Consider the following 16,990-nt stretch of genomic DNA (forward strand, 5'->3'; position numbering starts at 1 on the left):
TCTACAAATCACCTTTGTTGTTTTCACTTTATTCCCTGAGGCACAACTCCATCCTTTTTGGTCTGGAAGGACTTTGCATTCCTCACCCTCAAGACATGGCTGCATTTGACACCACCACTTCTGATCCACTATTGATGCTGTACAGTATAAAGTCAAGAGTTTGATTATTGTATTGAAAATGCAGGTAAAAATATAACAATCATACAGTTATCAATATGCCACAGTTTAATGTTTGCTTGGTTTCAGAGCATATCTCATGAACAAATAAGTCCCATACCATGCATCAACTGTTAGTAACTGTTGAAAGGGGTGTTCAGTGATTATGTCTGTATGCAAAACAATATGATACTAATTATATAGGGTATAATGCACCACTACTGTGAAATATAAGGAAACTGGTTATTAAGGAGTTCTGTAACCATATAAAACCACATACAAGCATTAGGCAACAAGCAATCATTTCATTGTCCCTCAAGCAATTACAGTAATACTCAGGTTGTTTGGCGTATGTGCGACACTCACATGCTGCCTAGATCAGTCAATATCATGTATCACTGGTATGTTCTGAAGTCAGAATACACAATTTATACATATATTATTTATAGGCAAAGTTCAAAGATGGGGAATAAAAAGTTGTTCTGCATACTCATTTCTTCACTATACAGCTGCTGAGATGCTGATCATATCTAGGTGTGTTTACCTTCCCTGACAATTGTACAGTCTGATGAATTGCATATGTTTCAAAACAGAGAAACAGCAGATGAAGAATTTACACTGGCAAAACAACAGCACATTCTAACAAAAACCACCTCTTTCCTAAGACCCAGTAATCGTCTTACTCCCACAGTGAATCAGGCAAGCAGAAAATTGTTGCCTTGGCAAATCACACCTTCTATGAGTAAATAAAAAATGAGATTTCCATGCTTCTCCTTTCTCCTTCCTCTTTTATCTAATTAATTTATCCTTGCCATCTGTTGGACACTTAGGGCAAATTCAATTAGCTGCGATGTTCCTCTCAACATCGTGGCTGCACATGTTTTCTAGCACTACAGTACCCCAAAATCGTAGATTTCTCCTCGTCCCCTTGTAGTGGCGAAGAGAAATCTGCGTTGTTACAATGCCACAGAGTGCCTTTGCAACCATTCCAGAGGCACTCTGTGGCTAACTGAATATACCCCTTAGTCTAAAGCTTATCCAAATGCTTTCTAGGTTTTATCTAAGTGCAGAAGGAGTTGGACAGTATTTTTTTGTCCTCTACCTAAGTTATATGGGGACAGTCTCTGGGGAGGGTTCATTCTAATTTAGCTAAAAATGGTGTGGGAGGTCCCTTGATTCAGTTTCCAAGATAGTGGCTGTGACCAGATTAATTCATCACTACATTACCCCCAACTCATAATAGAGTATGGAGTGGTTTGTTTTAGCCACTTCCCTGGTTTACCCAGGGTTAAAAAGGTAACATGGTCCCACTCACATAGGGCTGATACCACTAGGGGCAAGACAGCTAGCAGTAGACTGTTCGAAGGACAGGAAGATCTCATTGCACTGGATCCAAGTGTTAAGCTGACGGCCTTATCATAAACGTACAGAACAAATGGTAGAGGTCTTTACCTATAGCAGCCGCCTTTCCCGTAGAGCTTGACGCGCTCACAGGTACTCGGATGCCCCCAGGATTTAACTACAAGTAGTGAAAGTTTATGAGCAACACCACAGCAGATAGGTCGGAGGACCTAATCCGGATATAAGAGAGTAGACAGCAAACAGGCTAGGATCAAGGGTCCATAGCAGACGGGATGGTCAGGGACAGGCAATAGGTCAGGGCTGGTGGCAAACAGGGAAGTGCAGAAACAGGTCCAAAAGGTCAGGGCAACAGGAAAACAGCAGATTCTGAATTCAAGCCAAGGGCCACAACGAGGGATCAATCCAACAGAGAGCACAGGAACAGGGAGCAGGTCAGCAACCAGGGTCCAGAAGCTATAACCGGCAGGTAGGCCAAGCCCTCTGCCTTTTGAAGATAAGACTAAGTGGGAACTGCTAACAATGATGGACGTTCCAGAGGCCCATCTTCCAAAATCTATTTTCTTGTTGATCCCTGGAGCCACTTCTCTTTGAAATGGAATGGACTGAAAATGTGAAAATATTTTAAAGTCAATTTTTGTGGCTTCAGAGGTTGTATTAATGCCTGCATTAGCTTCAGTATGGGTTAACAAATCAATTGAAAAATTGTTAAATCTGATTTTCTAGGGTTTGCAATCAGACATACCTAAGTCTGAATGACTACCCTTGGTGAAACACATTAAGGAAGCATCAGAGTATCTTGGAAATGTGGCTCTGAATACAGCTTTAATTGACTATAGGATCTGTGACAGGATGAACCGCCTATGCCACCCTGTCCATTGATGCTGGGAACTGGCTGGGCTTACTTTGCCACCGACCCCTTCTGTTATTCTGAATACACCCCTCCTGTCACAGTAGGAGGAGCCTGCTGCCACCACTGGACTCCTTTATGGCATCCAGAACCACGTTTCTTCTGGGTAACTGTCACTGCTAGTGTACTCCTGTGCTGGTACACCTGGGCTGGTACCCCTGACCGCTTACTATGGAGCAGGGTGCTGTGGATGGATCCCCCCTGGCCTATCACACTGACCAAAGCTGCTGGGTAGCGACAGAGCGGTGCTAGTAGGAGCTGTGTCCAAACTTCAGAACAGCTGGAGGACGGATTAGATTTAGGGTCTAATCTGTAGGTCACAGGAATACAGCAATATTGAAGAAGTTGTCAAGCAGGGTCTTCAAGCAAAATTATGTTTATTTAGCTCAAGTGCCCTCACAAGGACAGTTCCACTGATTAAAGGTATCAGTGGTCAGGTCAGATGGAACATCAGAATGATACATTTCAGTGTACAAGGGCTCTCTTTTTATACAGTTTTATACTAGTCTTGACAGGGGGTAAGCCAGCTCCCTGATCAGAGAAGGCTCTGCACAGACTGCAATATTTCATTCAAACATTAACATCAGCATGTACTCTAATCCTGCATCGAACACAATTTAACTTCCACATCAAACTGATTTCCTCAGATTTCCATGAGATCTCAGGATGCAGTTTACACTTAAAAAAAACGTACACTTATGTGATATCCTACATCACGTGATGTTTACAATATTCAGACAGGTTCTAACACCCTTTAGAAAATCCACTTAGGAACTCACAATAACAATCTCCGGTGGTGTGTTCAAGTGTTGGTCACTCACTTTGAATAACCTCAATGAGGACATCCTCTAGAAACTACACACAGACTGCCTCAAATAAATGCTTATCAGAAATCAAACATATACCTCAGACATGAGTGCATTTCCTCTAGCAAAGTTAAAACAAACGAGTTCAAATTCCCTGGTCTCTGAAATAAAGATTTCCCTTAACAAAATAAACACAATATCAAAAATAAGGTCATTTTGAATTATATAAATAAGTGCCCTGCGCTATTTCCTTTAAATAAGTTACTTATAAGTGATCCAGTCACAGGATCTCAGCTCTAACAGTGGTTTCTAGGGATCATTTTGGCTCAGGCCCTGAGAAACAGACAAAGTATTTGGAAGGCCTTCCCTTTGAGAGCAATGTTTAGTTTGGGGCAGAAATTGAAGACTCAGGAGTTTTACTCAAACCTCTTTCTTGTTCAAATGCCAGACAAGTAAATTTGTCTCACCTGGGACCTGAAAGCCTAAAACGCCAGTTCTCGAGTGGACAGGCTCAAGATAGAGTCCCTCAGATCAGTCATCAGTGGAATGGAGAGCATCAAATTCTTAGGATCATTAGCTAAAAAGGACATACATCTTCATGTCCCTATCTGGGAAGGGTGTCAGACCATGCCAATAATGGTTGTGCTTTTTAAAACAAGGAGAATATTGGTTATTCCATACTTGAATGATCTTCTTGTAAAGGCATATTCAGCTTGCCTTTTGCACTCCAACCTGCATACTAGAGAGGAAGTTTCAGTGATCTTACTCAAGAAGATTAGAGTAGAGGCTTCCACTTTCAAAAGAACCTGGCTATTATTCTGGAGGTGTAAACTTTGGTGCAGAGAGTTCTACACGTTCAGCTTCTGTATATCCAACCAATATAACCAAGAGACCTAACTTGATTCTTTCTGCACTCACGGCTTGGAGATAGTTGATCTGATGTATTTGACATAAAAAAATTCTTCCTACCACATCTTCAGCTAGAAGGGTGTCAGAGTTGGGAGCTCTATCCTGCAATCTCCTTTTTTGATATTTCACAAAGATAGGACTTGTGGACTACAACTTTATTCCAACTTAAAGTTGTGTCTACTTTCCACCCTAATCAGGACATCATTATTACATATCTAAAGAAATCAGGATCTTCGAGTGATCAGGACCAGCTCACCTTACTTGATGTGATCAGATTGTTACAAATTTATTTGGGCAGTTCTTAAGGTATTCGTAGCAAGGACTCTCTTCTGGTTCTTTATGATGCACAGATGAGGGGTTGGCCAGCAATGAAACTATTGCCAGGTGGATCAGAGACATTACTTATCAGGCTTATATTCACTCCAGTACACTATTTCCAGAAAAATGATTGAGCTAATCTAGTAGATCAGTAAGTGCTCCCTGGGTGGCACGGCATGAGACCTCGGATAAGCAGCTACTGTATGTTAGACAGCAACTTGGTCCTCTGTTCACACTTTCACTAGGTATTACCATTTTCATTGTTTCTGCATCCAAAGAGGCTAATTTTGAATGAAAGGTTTTGTATTCAGCTTTGGCTGAGTATACTTTCCCCTAGGGGCATCTTTTGAAAGTCCCCACAGTAGCAGTGTCCCCCAGAAGGCAAGAAGCGGAAAAAAGGATTTTTGTACTCACATTAAATCCATTCCTCCGACATCATCAAGGGGACACTGCGGTCCCATCCATTATGCCCAGTGTTTTATTTCTGAAGTGTGTTTGGAGTGTGATTTTGTTCTTTGTATTCTCCTGTTTACCCTGTCATTTCGAGCTTTGTAAGTTGCAAATTGGAGAGGGGATGGACAGGGGAGGAGGTTCAGAATTTCAAATATTTAACCCCAAGAGCCCAGCTTCTGCATGCCCCGCTGTACTCCATGGTAGCAGACTGAATCAGAGAAATGGATTTAATGTGAGTACAAAAATCCTCTTATCTCAACTTAATAACTAGTATGTTTTTATTTTACTCATAGTATTATTATTATAAAAATACAATATTGGTATTAATGTATATTACTATATTACCTAGCAGTACCAAATAGTTATTTATCATTTTACCTGTATTAAAAGGGTCTTCCAATAATAGATTATTTGTTGTTTACGCCCTCCATCAGCTTTTTCTAAATGTATTTCTTACTCTTTCTGTCTTCCTTCTGTGTTTTTCGCAAAGGCTTTATATGATCCTGGAAGAATTGCGAACACAACTCAGCCTCACATTGGATATACAGTAATCGGACACAATGATATGCACAGTGAAATTTTGTGTCATATCAAAGGGCATAAAATGTTGTTGAAAATCACAGAAGAAAGCCAGGAAGATAAAACAATGTATTTAATGTGGTTTCGGGAAGTCATGTACAAATCTATACATTAAATTTATCTGATTCTGGAAAACCTGTTTGTGTTCTTTAATACAGTTAACATTGATTTCAAGGCAACTTTCAAGCATTATTACATAACCACTACTGCTATTTTTAATTTAAGAATACATTGACCTTCACAACAATAGTATTTGACATACCTATATTAACCTTTATGTTTTATCTAAAATGTTGAAGAAGAGGACCTTCAATTCCTTATGTGGCCTGAATAACATAGTTTTTGAGAGGATGAGCAGTTATTTTAGAACTGTTGTTCAAATCATTTAGATAACAATAGGTTTTGCGCTCCTTGCAATCACTGACATTTTTTTGGGTATATGTAGTAACAAATCATAATGGCAAATGCACACATCTTATTGTAAATTAACACCTCTATGCATTGATAGAAATAAGCTAAAGATATTAATTTAATATATAAACTTGTTTTTTCTCATTTGAACAAATCTCAGGCTACAGGTAAACAGGAATGGTTTGAAAGGTATCTATTTCTTATGTAATTTTATAGTAACCTTCATAGCAATGGTCAAATCCCTTGGTGCCATTAACCAACTGCAGTCCTTATGCAAATGATCTTATCAGCAAGTTTGAGACATTTTGATGTATTTCTACTATAAAATACGTTTTAAATTAATTAAAATTGGTAATGTAGATTGCTCTGATTAAAAATTTGAATTTTGCCGCGCCATCGACCAGAGCACTCGTGACAGCTAATATTTAGCTGTCACATACAAGTAGAGTCCAATGGTGGAACAGCCAGAACAGTTGTGGAGAAACAGTGGCGCCGAGTTCAAGAGAAGATAGCGGGACAAGCCAGAAGAGTTCCTGTGGAAGACTGGAGAAAGCAAGAGACAGTGGAGAGCCGGAGACCTAAAGACTCAACAAAAAGGGTTGCTGGGGACCATCCATAGAAGAAGCAGCAGGAGGACGGTTCCTAAGCTGACAATGAAAGCTGCCAGAAAAAGGTAAGGCCCATAGTCAGCCATCTGTCAGGTCCACTCCTGCACTGTCTTTTCAGGACACTTTGGGAACAGGGCTGTGGCACCTTTTGGGCACTTTTTGTTTTTTCTTGCTAGTACACCAGTGAGTAAGATATGCCGACCGGGATACTTCTCTGTCCGGAATATTTGTAGCCCCACGCCCAGGCCCAGACCAAATCGAGGTGTCGGCAATAGGAGTTGAGTGCAGTGTCTCTACTTCTGGCAGTCACCTCAGACACCCCCTTCCTTGAACTTTATATTATTGCTGTTATGCTCCAGTCCTGCAAACGGGTACCTGTCTCGTTACTTGCATCTCATTAATCTGGAAACTAGCATGCTCTAGCGTCAAGCTCATTCCATTCATTCAGCTACTGTCAGACCTGCGCTGGTGCACGGCCTGTTGCACTTCAGAACCTCCTCCCTTTTTCTCATTGGCTAAGTGTTATTGGAGCACTATTTAAACATCCTGGATTCACCTGTCTGATGCCTGTAGCCTGCAGCCTTTGGTTCTGGTTCCTGTTCTCCTTGTGGATTGCATGCACTTCATTTTGCTCTCACCTAATGGCCTGTGTTGAACTATTGCTGCTCTAGTACCCCTATTTCCAGAGTACTTCATCGTGGCAGCCTTGGTTCTCTCACCGCTACCTCTCAGAGCCTCTACTACCTCTGAGGCTCATCAGCTGTTGCCCGAAGTTACCTCGGCTACTTCTGTCTGCACCCAGACAGAAGTGGTCTGTGTTGAACTATCGCTGCTCCAGTATCTCTATTACCAACTCCTTAGTACACAATTGTGACAGCTTCGGTTCTCTCACCGGTATCTGGCAGAGAAGCTACTACTCCTGAGACTCATCAGCTGTTGTCCACTATTCTCCTATGTTGTTCTGTCCTCAGTTACAATCAGTATATATTACCACTGTTCCTGTGTCTCTACTACTTACCTGCTGGTACCCGTGTTACTTCCTGCATCACCTGGCTACACCACTTCGTTCTGCTGTTCACTCACTCACGGGACTACGACCTGCAGGTTCGGTGCCGCTAAGACCATACCTCCTTGCTGGGGTTCCTGGTGAAAACCACCGTCCTGTTAGACTCCGCGCCCGTGGGTGGGCCTAGCTATGTTCATCAGAGCCTAGGGATCTATTTCCTTTATAGCCAACCGTGACAATTGCACTCCAATAATTGTTGCAGTGTTTCCCCTAGCCCAAAGAGGCGTGTGGGGAGCTATGTTGAGGAGTCGTATGAATAGAAGGTGGACCGATTGTGATCATGTAAGAACTCTGTGCGCATCTGTCATTTCCCACAGGCAACACAGAACCTCCTGCTAGATGTAAAATATCAAGATATATGAATAATATTAAATATTAAATGGTAACATCTATTGAGTTCACTGATATGCTGATATAATGCATTATATTTAAATTAATCAGCATAAAATTTTAAATTCAAGGTTTTAAATGAATTTTATTGTTTTCTATACACATTAAAAATCCAAGTTTAAATAATCTACAAGTAGAAAATAAAATAAAATCTGTCTGTGTTTTTAAAAAGCTATACCACCCCTCAAATTCATTTAAAAATTGTGTTTATAAAGTTATCATCCTGCTTTTGGCACAAAAAAAGTCTTTCTATTTGCAATGATGAACAACTGAATGCTCCAATTGTGCAGTCAAAATTTATCTCATCAAACAGCTGTCTTTATGAGCAAAGACGCCATCTTGGAGATAGCAAGTGTAAAATAAGACAATAATGTATACAATTACTAAATTAGCTTGAAATCTGTCATTGCATCTGCTACATGACCTCCAGTTACTGAACATATTTTCTTCTCTGAATTAGATGTAATAGATCCGTAGGGTCTATTTTGCCAGAACACATCCCTTCATTATATGATGAGATAACATAACTGCCTTCTCTCTTGAGGTAGCAGACACAGTACATAATCCTGCATACTTACCAATCCCAAAAGCCACATCATCTGTCAATGTTAGCAGAGTTGAAATTTCCAGTATGTACAGCTACTTGTGCCAAGAGATATGACTGTTGATATAAGGCAGATGACCATACAGATAGGGTGGGCATGTATGGAGGGCCACATAGTGTGCCCCCACCTGAACAGAGAAGACACTTCCATTCCTTCAGATTTTGGTGCAATAAGTAACAATCTACTACAGGGTTTATCTAACCATGATGTACATTGGCAAAGTAAACATTTATAAAAATGTCTAATTATATTTGTACATTTTCCAGTAAGTGAGCTTGGCCTGTTGAATGATTGGAAGCAGACATTGTAAAGGTATTTCCATTTTCAGAAAATGTATGAAGGGTACTATTAGGAGAAATATTCACATATCACATTTATTGTTGTCTTAAATCTGGGCTTAATACTTAATAAACTTAGTGTACGTACCATCTACACAAGATGGAGTAGCTCTTGTTGTTCCTGCTACTTGACCCGGGAAACATGAGCACTTTACTGTTTGTGACCTTTCTTCTATCTTGTTCTTATTACAGCATCTGTGGAGATCCACAACTTCACATGTTCCCGTTCTAACATGCTGAGCTGAGAAAGCAAGAAATTATCCAGTTTAGAGTTGCTAGCAATTTATAATGAAAATTGATCAAAATTGGATTGACCTACAACACTCTTTCAATGACACTGTTCTCTATGAAGTTAGAAACCTTTCTGTACAGAGTATTGCAATTTCTCTAAAGAGTATTCTATAAAAAAAAACTTCCAGATCTGGTTGTGGGGTGCATCTTTAATCTTACAAGTAAGAGATTTTTTATACTGCATCTAGGTAGCAAACAATGATATATAAAGAAACAAATGTTTACTTGCATACTGTTTGTAATGCTATATGAAGTCTAAAATGTCATTAGCACAATACACACTTGCCAAATGCTTGGATTTGAATATGGTCAGAACTACGCATATCTTCTGTGCTATTTTTTAAAATGCAGTTTATGGACAAGTTGCGTTCGCACTTGAATCAGGCCCATAATAAATGCAAATAATTATTCATTTACTGGGCAATTATTACAATCTGTGTATTTTGAGCAAACCCTTAACCCATTATGTACATTCTTTGTTAATGCTCTTACAGCCAAGAAACCCATTGCAATTGCACATATGAAATATTCCTTGTGCACGTTTTCCCTCTTGCTGCCTAATGATTCTAGTAGGTAATTCAGAAGAAGGTGGTAAGTGGACTGAACACTAAACAAATTGGGTCTGCTCCAAGATGGAAAACTAGTGGGAATCATAGAATCCCTAGACACCACTCTGGCTCAAATAAACCAACACTCTCAATGTCTTACTTATATTGAGCAATGAGTAACAAACGTGGAAGATGCGCTTAACTCAGCACAATGTATAATCGCAACCCAATTCAAAACCATTCAATCACTCAATGATAAGGTTGACGATCTGGAAAATAGAGGCAGGCGTAATATCCTGCAAATTCTGGTCATTCCCAAGTTGGTCAAGGGCTCAGAGTTAACCACCCTTCTTACCACCTGGCTCCCACGACAATTGGCCATGGATTTGGCGGGTGTCCCCTTGGTCATCGAACAGGCACACAGATTCGGCCCTGACTGCCAAATGGACTCTAGCTGGCCAAGACCTGTAATCTGGAGAATGATGAGTAATGCAGACAAAACTAAATTACTGGACCACTACAGAAAATCTGCTAATATAAACTATAATGGCTATCGTCTATTTATATTACAAGATGTTTCCCCCACTGCTGCTAGCAAACATAGAGATTTTAATCCTGCCTGCAAATGCCTATTTCATAAGAAAATGAAATTCTCTCATCTTTACCCTGCTAAATTGGAAATGATAGTGAATGGCAAGGCTACCTTTTTTGATGATCCTGCAGCAGCTAACCACTACATTGAACAAATGGCTACACGTTCTCAATTTGCAACACAGTCCTTATTAGTTTCTTTGCCTCGGAGGGGGGGTTCCTGTTGTCACCAGTTTCGGCTGACACCTGGGGGCATATTTACTAAACTGAAACAGTGAAGATATTGCCTATACAGTTTCCGGATATTAACCCCTTCAGGCTGTACTTTCTCAAGCTATGTACAATTGCCAAACCAGCTGGGACTCTGAACAGTGACTTTATTATCGTGACATTAGCTTTCCTTCATGTCTGTTTTTGTCTCTGGAAACTGCCTCCCTGGGATCATCACCTCTACAACCTCACGGATCACTTTCAGCTAAACTTCATCAGGAACTCCGTTCTGTCCAGCCAACTTCCAGCCTTGGGGATCCGATTGAAAGAATAAGGTAAGAGACATTATTATTTATACTGTTATCGTGACAGAGTCATTCACCCACAGGCCTGGATGTACTCCTTGTCTGGTTTCCTTTTCTCTACTCACTGGGATGGAGAGAGGACCTCTCATATCAAATGTTTTGTGCTTACAACAACCCACCAACAATGAATTGGATAATCTGTCTACATCACACCCTACCTCCCTGCCACCCACTACAAAATGTTGTACTATCCTCATTGAATTTTGTTTGTGGAATGTGAAGGGTATTAACCATACAATCAATCGGAAAAAAGTTCTAACCAATTTTACACCCACATCTTACAAGAGATTACACCCACATTTTGTGCTCCTCCAAGAGACTTATTGGAAATTAGCAGATGGATGACCTTTGCGAGACTCTTGGATGGGGACTGCATTTCTGCTTATAATAAGAGGGGTACTGCTATTTTGTTTGACAAATTGCTCCTTTACTAAATTTATCATAAAAGTATTGATCCTGAGTGCAGATATGTCATAGTAGAAGCTATGCTTCAGAAGATTATTAGCTGGGTGGACAAAATCTAATTGTTGGAGGAGACTTCAATACTGTCGACAATCCGTCCATAGTTAGGTCAGAGGCTAGTACCCCACACCACACCACTCCAAACACACAGAGTGGTGTTTCTCTTCATGCCAAGCAACTTGCCTTAGTTGACTCTTGGCATCTCTTAAACCCTTTACAAAGACATTACTCTTTTTACTCCCACCCCCCACATGGCACACACTCTCGCACTGACCTCTTCTTACTCTCTCATCACCTGTTTCCTAAAGCTGAAAACAACTTAATTAAGGACATCATTATTCCAGACCATGATCCGATAGCGTTGACCTTGAAACTTGATCTAGACATTTCACTCACAGTTGAAGATTTCCAAGCTATCTCAGCCAATACAAACGTTTTTTACAACAACTTAAACATTCCTGGCACAACTTTGTAAATGATAACTTGGAACTTGTAGACAACGCCACCTTATTTTGGATTACCTCAAAAGTCGCTTTACGGGGTCACATCATCTCTTATATACTCCGGCATAATAAGGAATTCACAGTCAAACGTCTGGAACTTAGATTTGTAGTAATCATGGCCTACAGACAATACAAATGTCATGACACATTTCCTAATAAGATTTACAATATATTTCTTACAGAAAAAGCCCAAAAAACGCTCATTGAATTGCTAATGCGATTGCTGTACTGAACATATTTACCTATGAATTGATCAACACTTGTAGTAATATATATCTTAAATAAATCTATTTGATACGCTAACTGAAGTTATGTCACGTACTTGGGATTATACATTCGGGGTCTCTTCAAGCTTTAACATCCAACCGTTTACAGGCCCCAGAACCATTAAATGGGTCTCACTTCTAAGAACTGTTGACAATGTACAATTTTCTGATCCTGAAGCCATCTGCGATACATTTAGATACTACTACCAAACACTATACACTGCAGAATGGGACAATAAGAACAAAGGCATTCGCTTCATGCAGGAAGCAGGTCTTCTGAAACTCTCATCACAGGAGTAGCTAGCTTTAGATGAACCGATCACAGAGCAAGAATCAGTAATACTATTAAACAGTTACCTAATGGCAAATCTCTAGGACCAGTTGACTTTGGAGCAGAATATTAGAAGGCACTGTGTGAGGAACTTGTCCCCATGTTGTCAGTTCTCTATAACCTTATTTTCTTCACTGGAGACACCCCTCACTGCTTCCATTAAAGTCCGAATAATTGTCTTGCCAAAACCTGATAGAGACCCCACAATAGAGACTAATCGATCTTCCTCCTTAACCAGGATTTTAAGCTTCTTACCAAATTAATGGCAAACTGATTACAATCCATTATGTCTCATGTGATCTTTCCTGTCCAATTTGGATTGATTAAGCTTAGGCAATCAGTCAAAGGAATTTGTACAGCCATTGCAGGAATCACGGCCACACGTCAAACACAAGGATAATATAATAGTAAAACTTAATGCTGTAAAGGCTTTTGATAAAATAGCTTGGTCCCCACCTGACCAGACTTTTAAAATTCCAACATTTTGGCCCCAACTTTTGAAAATTTGTAATACTATATACAATGAACCTCACGCCCATACTACAGTAAATAACATCATCTCCACTTCCTTCTCCTGTGGGAGAGGAACGAGACAGGGATGCCCCCCTGAGCACTCCTCTTCAATTTAGCTCTAGATCAGTTATTGCGCCATTTGTTTCAGGCAACTGATTTCCAGAGCATTACGATTCTCAATTATCAGGTAAAATTGGTTGCCTTTGCCGACAGTATGCTCCTCTTTATCTTGAACCTGAGAGTCTGTCCCCTCATACTTAAGGTTATTGACAGATATTTTAGTTTCTCCGGATTTACAATAAACCTGGACAAATCTGAAGCTTTGCCGATATTACTAAACTACTAAAACCACCATGCTCCTGTGGACACGTTGGCCGCATGGAACGGCCACGAGCCAATCGCGGCTCCCGGCTGTGCACCAATCACAGCTCCCGGCCGCAAACCAATCATGGCTCCCGGCCGGGATGACGTCATCGGCAAGCGACTGGCCGAGACATATAGGAGGCGCCCACGTGGTTGCAGGGCAGTGCGTTGGGCAGCAGAGCTGGAGGCAAGTGGACCTGAACGTGCAGCAGCAGCAGCAGCAGCAGCAGCAGGTACAGAAGCCGGAGCAGCAGTAGCAGCAGACATCGCCGGCAGAAGGCCAGACAGAGTGCCCTTGTCAGGGCTACGAGCTAACCTGTCTGGTGAAGACGTGGAAACAAAGGAGACCAGCGGAGGGTGCCTGGGATCATCGCCATCGGGAGTAACAAGGAGCTAAGCAGATGTCACCGGAAGGCCACCTGGAACAGGTAAGACCCCAGTGGGGACCACCTCTTCCAGGCCCACGCCCGCACGCTATCTTCTTCCATCCCCCCCTTCAAGTGGGCACCAGGCCCTAACCCCTTCAGGCATCAGGCCTGTGTCACAGATAGGTGAGCGCACGCTTAGGTGCGCTATCCCCACAGTAGGGCACGAGAACCTGAGCAACCCCCATAGGGTACCAGGCCCTGAGTAGACCCCATAGGGCACCCGGCCCTAAGTACACCCATAGGGCACAAGTCCCTTAGTGAGCCCCTAGGGCACAAGGCCCTTAGGTAGTCCTCGGCGTAGGCCTCAGTAGGAGAAGATTTCCCCCCCTTCCTCAGTATCCTCTGTGTTGGTAGAGTAGGGTAGGACCTTACACGTGGTGTACCTGTTATCGGGTATTGTACTGTTGTATTGGGGTAATTGTACTGTTGTATTAGGGCTATTGCATTTTTGTATTGGGGGATTGTGCTCTGCTTTGAGATTGTATTGCTGCATTGGGGAATTACACTGTTGTGTTCGGGATTGCACAGTGGAGTAGGTGGTGCCTCCTTCCGTGCACCGGCCCGTGGGTTGTAGGAGTGTGTTGTGTTCTTTCCGTAGGGGTCGGAAGGCGGTGTGTTGGGATTAATCGCTGGGTGGCGCTTGACTTGTCTCCTGGCCGTGTGTATGGCCTGGAAGGGGCAATTGGGGCGAGTCTCGTACCACCCCAGAGAGACGGACTGCGTAGGGTCTCCCAAGCCGGTAAGTACTGTCTACCCCCTTTCCCTCCCCCCCTCCGTGTAGACTCGAGGTAGGACGGGCCTTTGGGTGGCGGTGTGGCACGACTCCTTCGCGGGCTGAGGGAGATCAGGGTTTTCCTCAGCACCTTGGGAGTAGTGTAGCACAGCCCTTCTGAGTTCCGGGAGCGGTCAGGGCGTTCCGCGGTTCCACTGGGGCAGTGCAGCCCTGCCCCTGTGAGTTACGGGGTTTGTCACGGTCGACCACGGTTCCATTGGGGTGTCTGGTCTGGGCTCCGGCAAGGTTGCCTGGCGGTCCCAGAGCAGACGGTGTCTCGGGGGGTAAGACGGAGTCAGCCCGCACGCCGCCAGGATACTGACGGTTCCGGGTGGGGACTGTGATACCCCGCGTCGCACTGGCGGCAGGGTGAGTCTTGTTCCTACGTTCGGGTGGCCCTCCCCAGTGGTGAGTAGGGAGTTCGGCCATGAACGTTCTCTACCCCGAACTTTTGTAGCCCGTGTGGCTTGGCCAGAATAAAACGGAGAGTCGCCAAGTGGGGCTGAGCAACCCTCGGTTCCTGGGCGACATTCCGGACAGCCCCTTCCTTCCCCCGTGGTATTCGTGCCTCTGTTCCTCTCGCCTTGCAGGGGGACCGTGACTGTCGTGGAAGTCTCCACCCCTTGACAGGCCCCGCCCATAGCGACCCTCGGGATCAGGTGAGAACCTTTCCTCCCATTTCAGGGGACTCTCCGAGGCGTTCCTCGGGAGTGTTGCCCTCACACTCCTATACAGCAAATGACCACCATTCTCCTAAACAGAAAATTTGTGTCATTTTATCCAGCAAATGGCTTCCATGCTCAGGGTTGGTGAAACCCTGCAATCTCGGGCAAAAATATTTTTTTCGGCACAAGTGCCATGCCCCCTTAACTTCTGAGTCTCCCGTTCAGAACAACGCAGGTATCGGAACAAGAGCAAAGATATGGGGGAGCAGCGCATGCACGGTGAAGTGCCGGAGGAGCTTCATGGTGCATTTGGCAACTCCATACAGGGGGTTAGCACTGAAAATCCCAACAGTTTCCCTGCCAATGATCATAAACAGCAAACAGTCACCATCATCATACTCAGTAAGACTTAGATCCTGTACACATCAATTTGGAAATTATCTTCCTAAACATGCGGATCTGTATTCTAACTAGTTTTTGCAGATGGAATACCATCTTTGATAGCCCTATATTGCACACATAACACGCACAATTACCAGTGAAATGTTGCACAGAGAAACTCCACATTGTCAGCTATATGTTACACAGATAGATACATCCATCGCCAGAAATTCCACTCATTGCCAAACATATTTTACATATATCCCCAATTGCTTGACATCTATTGCAGAAAAACAATAACTAGCCACATAATTCAGACAATTGCCACCATTGCCAGCTATATGTTGCATAGATACCTTCCAACTGCCGGCCATATGGTGCACATTTACAACCCCCTGCTAGGAATATATTGTAAAGAGGTAGCCTCATAGCCAGCCACTAAGAGCATAGAAACCTTCTGATAGCAAATATAACCTACATCTGCTTGATATATGTTAACCAGATTACATATTACTACAGATTACTTAACCACTTACCAGGAAGCAGGTCCTCTTCATACTTACCCAGTGCCCAACTTCACCATTCCTTTGTATATAAAATGGAGCTATTCAAAGCTATGAGTGAATGCTCATGGACACGATGATTTAGGCACCTGCAAGCCAGGAGCTTAGCGCTTATAAGCGCTTATATCCTAGATAACATGGTGTAGAGCAGTGACAGTGGAGATGATGGCAAGTACTCCTTCTCCTTCTGCTGTCACCAGATAGCGGCCCACTTAAAACTTTTTTCTACCTTTGCAAAATAAAGCTGATGGTGAATCCACACTGTCCTCCTATAACCCAGTCTTCCCTTTTAAAATTGATCTGAGATGGTATATTTACATGGTTACTACTGCAAGAATAAGTCTCTCAGCTGGAAGCTGAGGTGGTTTTGTCTCTCAAATCTATTTATGAAGAGAGCATAACCTGATTTCTTAGAGCCAGTCAGGAAGCCCTTCAGTGTTCACACGATGATGGTAGAAGATGGGGAGCACAGGGATGTGAGAACAAGGGAATTCAAAGCCTCTAACTACATCATATGTCTTCTTACTGTGGTTGCCATGCTAATTACATCACACTTAGCAAGCTGTAAATCGTTAATAGCAGCTTAATGAAGAAAAAAAAAATAAGGAAAATAACTTAAAATTAAATGCTTTCTTACATGTAACCAGATTGATTTATATAAAAAAAATTAATTGTTTTCTTAGGATTGCAGTTCAAAGAGAACACTGCATGTAGCTCTCCTAGTTGAGAGGAGATAGGATAGTTGACAAAATATATTTTTTATTTCATTTAGAAAGTCTACAGTGAGATACAGTTAAATAACATTTTGACATTTTGAGCATTGCTTGTAG

At 42.4% G+C, this 16,990-nt stretch overlaps 1 protein-coding gene across 3 annotated transcripts in view; it reads right to left on the reverse strand.

Annotated features, from left to right (window-relative positions):
* The window catches only part of TAFA2 (TAFA chemokine like family member 2), a 262,989-nt gene that overhangs the window by 40,728 nt on the left and 205,271 nt on the right, over positions 1-16,990 (reverse strand). For 2 of the 3 annotated variants that reach the window (XM_075205297.1, XM_075205296.1), the window contains exons 4-5: positions 8,997-9,149; positions 13-137 (exon numbers count right to left, since the gene is read on the reverse strand). In XM_075205297.1, the coding sequence (XP_075061398.1) occupies positions 13-137; positions 8,997-9,149 (278 nt within the window). Of the gene's footprint in view, positions 1-12; positions 138-8,996; positions 9,150-13,667; positions 13,779-16,990 lie in introns of those variants that run through there. The other variant, XM_075205298.1, reaches the window with a different exon arrangement.

This window comes from Mixophyes fleayi, chromosome 4 (genome assembly GCF_038048845.1).
Source record: "Mixophyes fleayi isolate aMixFle1 chromosome 4, aMixFle1.hap1, whole genome shotgun sequence".
Taxonomy (NCBI): Eukaryota; Metazoa; Chordata; class Amphibia; order Anura; family Limnodynastidae; genus Mixophyes; species Mixophyes fleayi.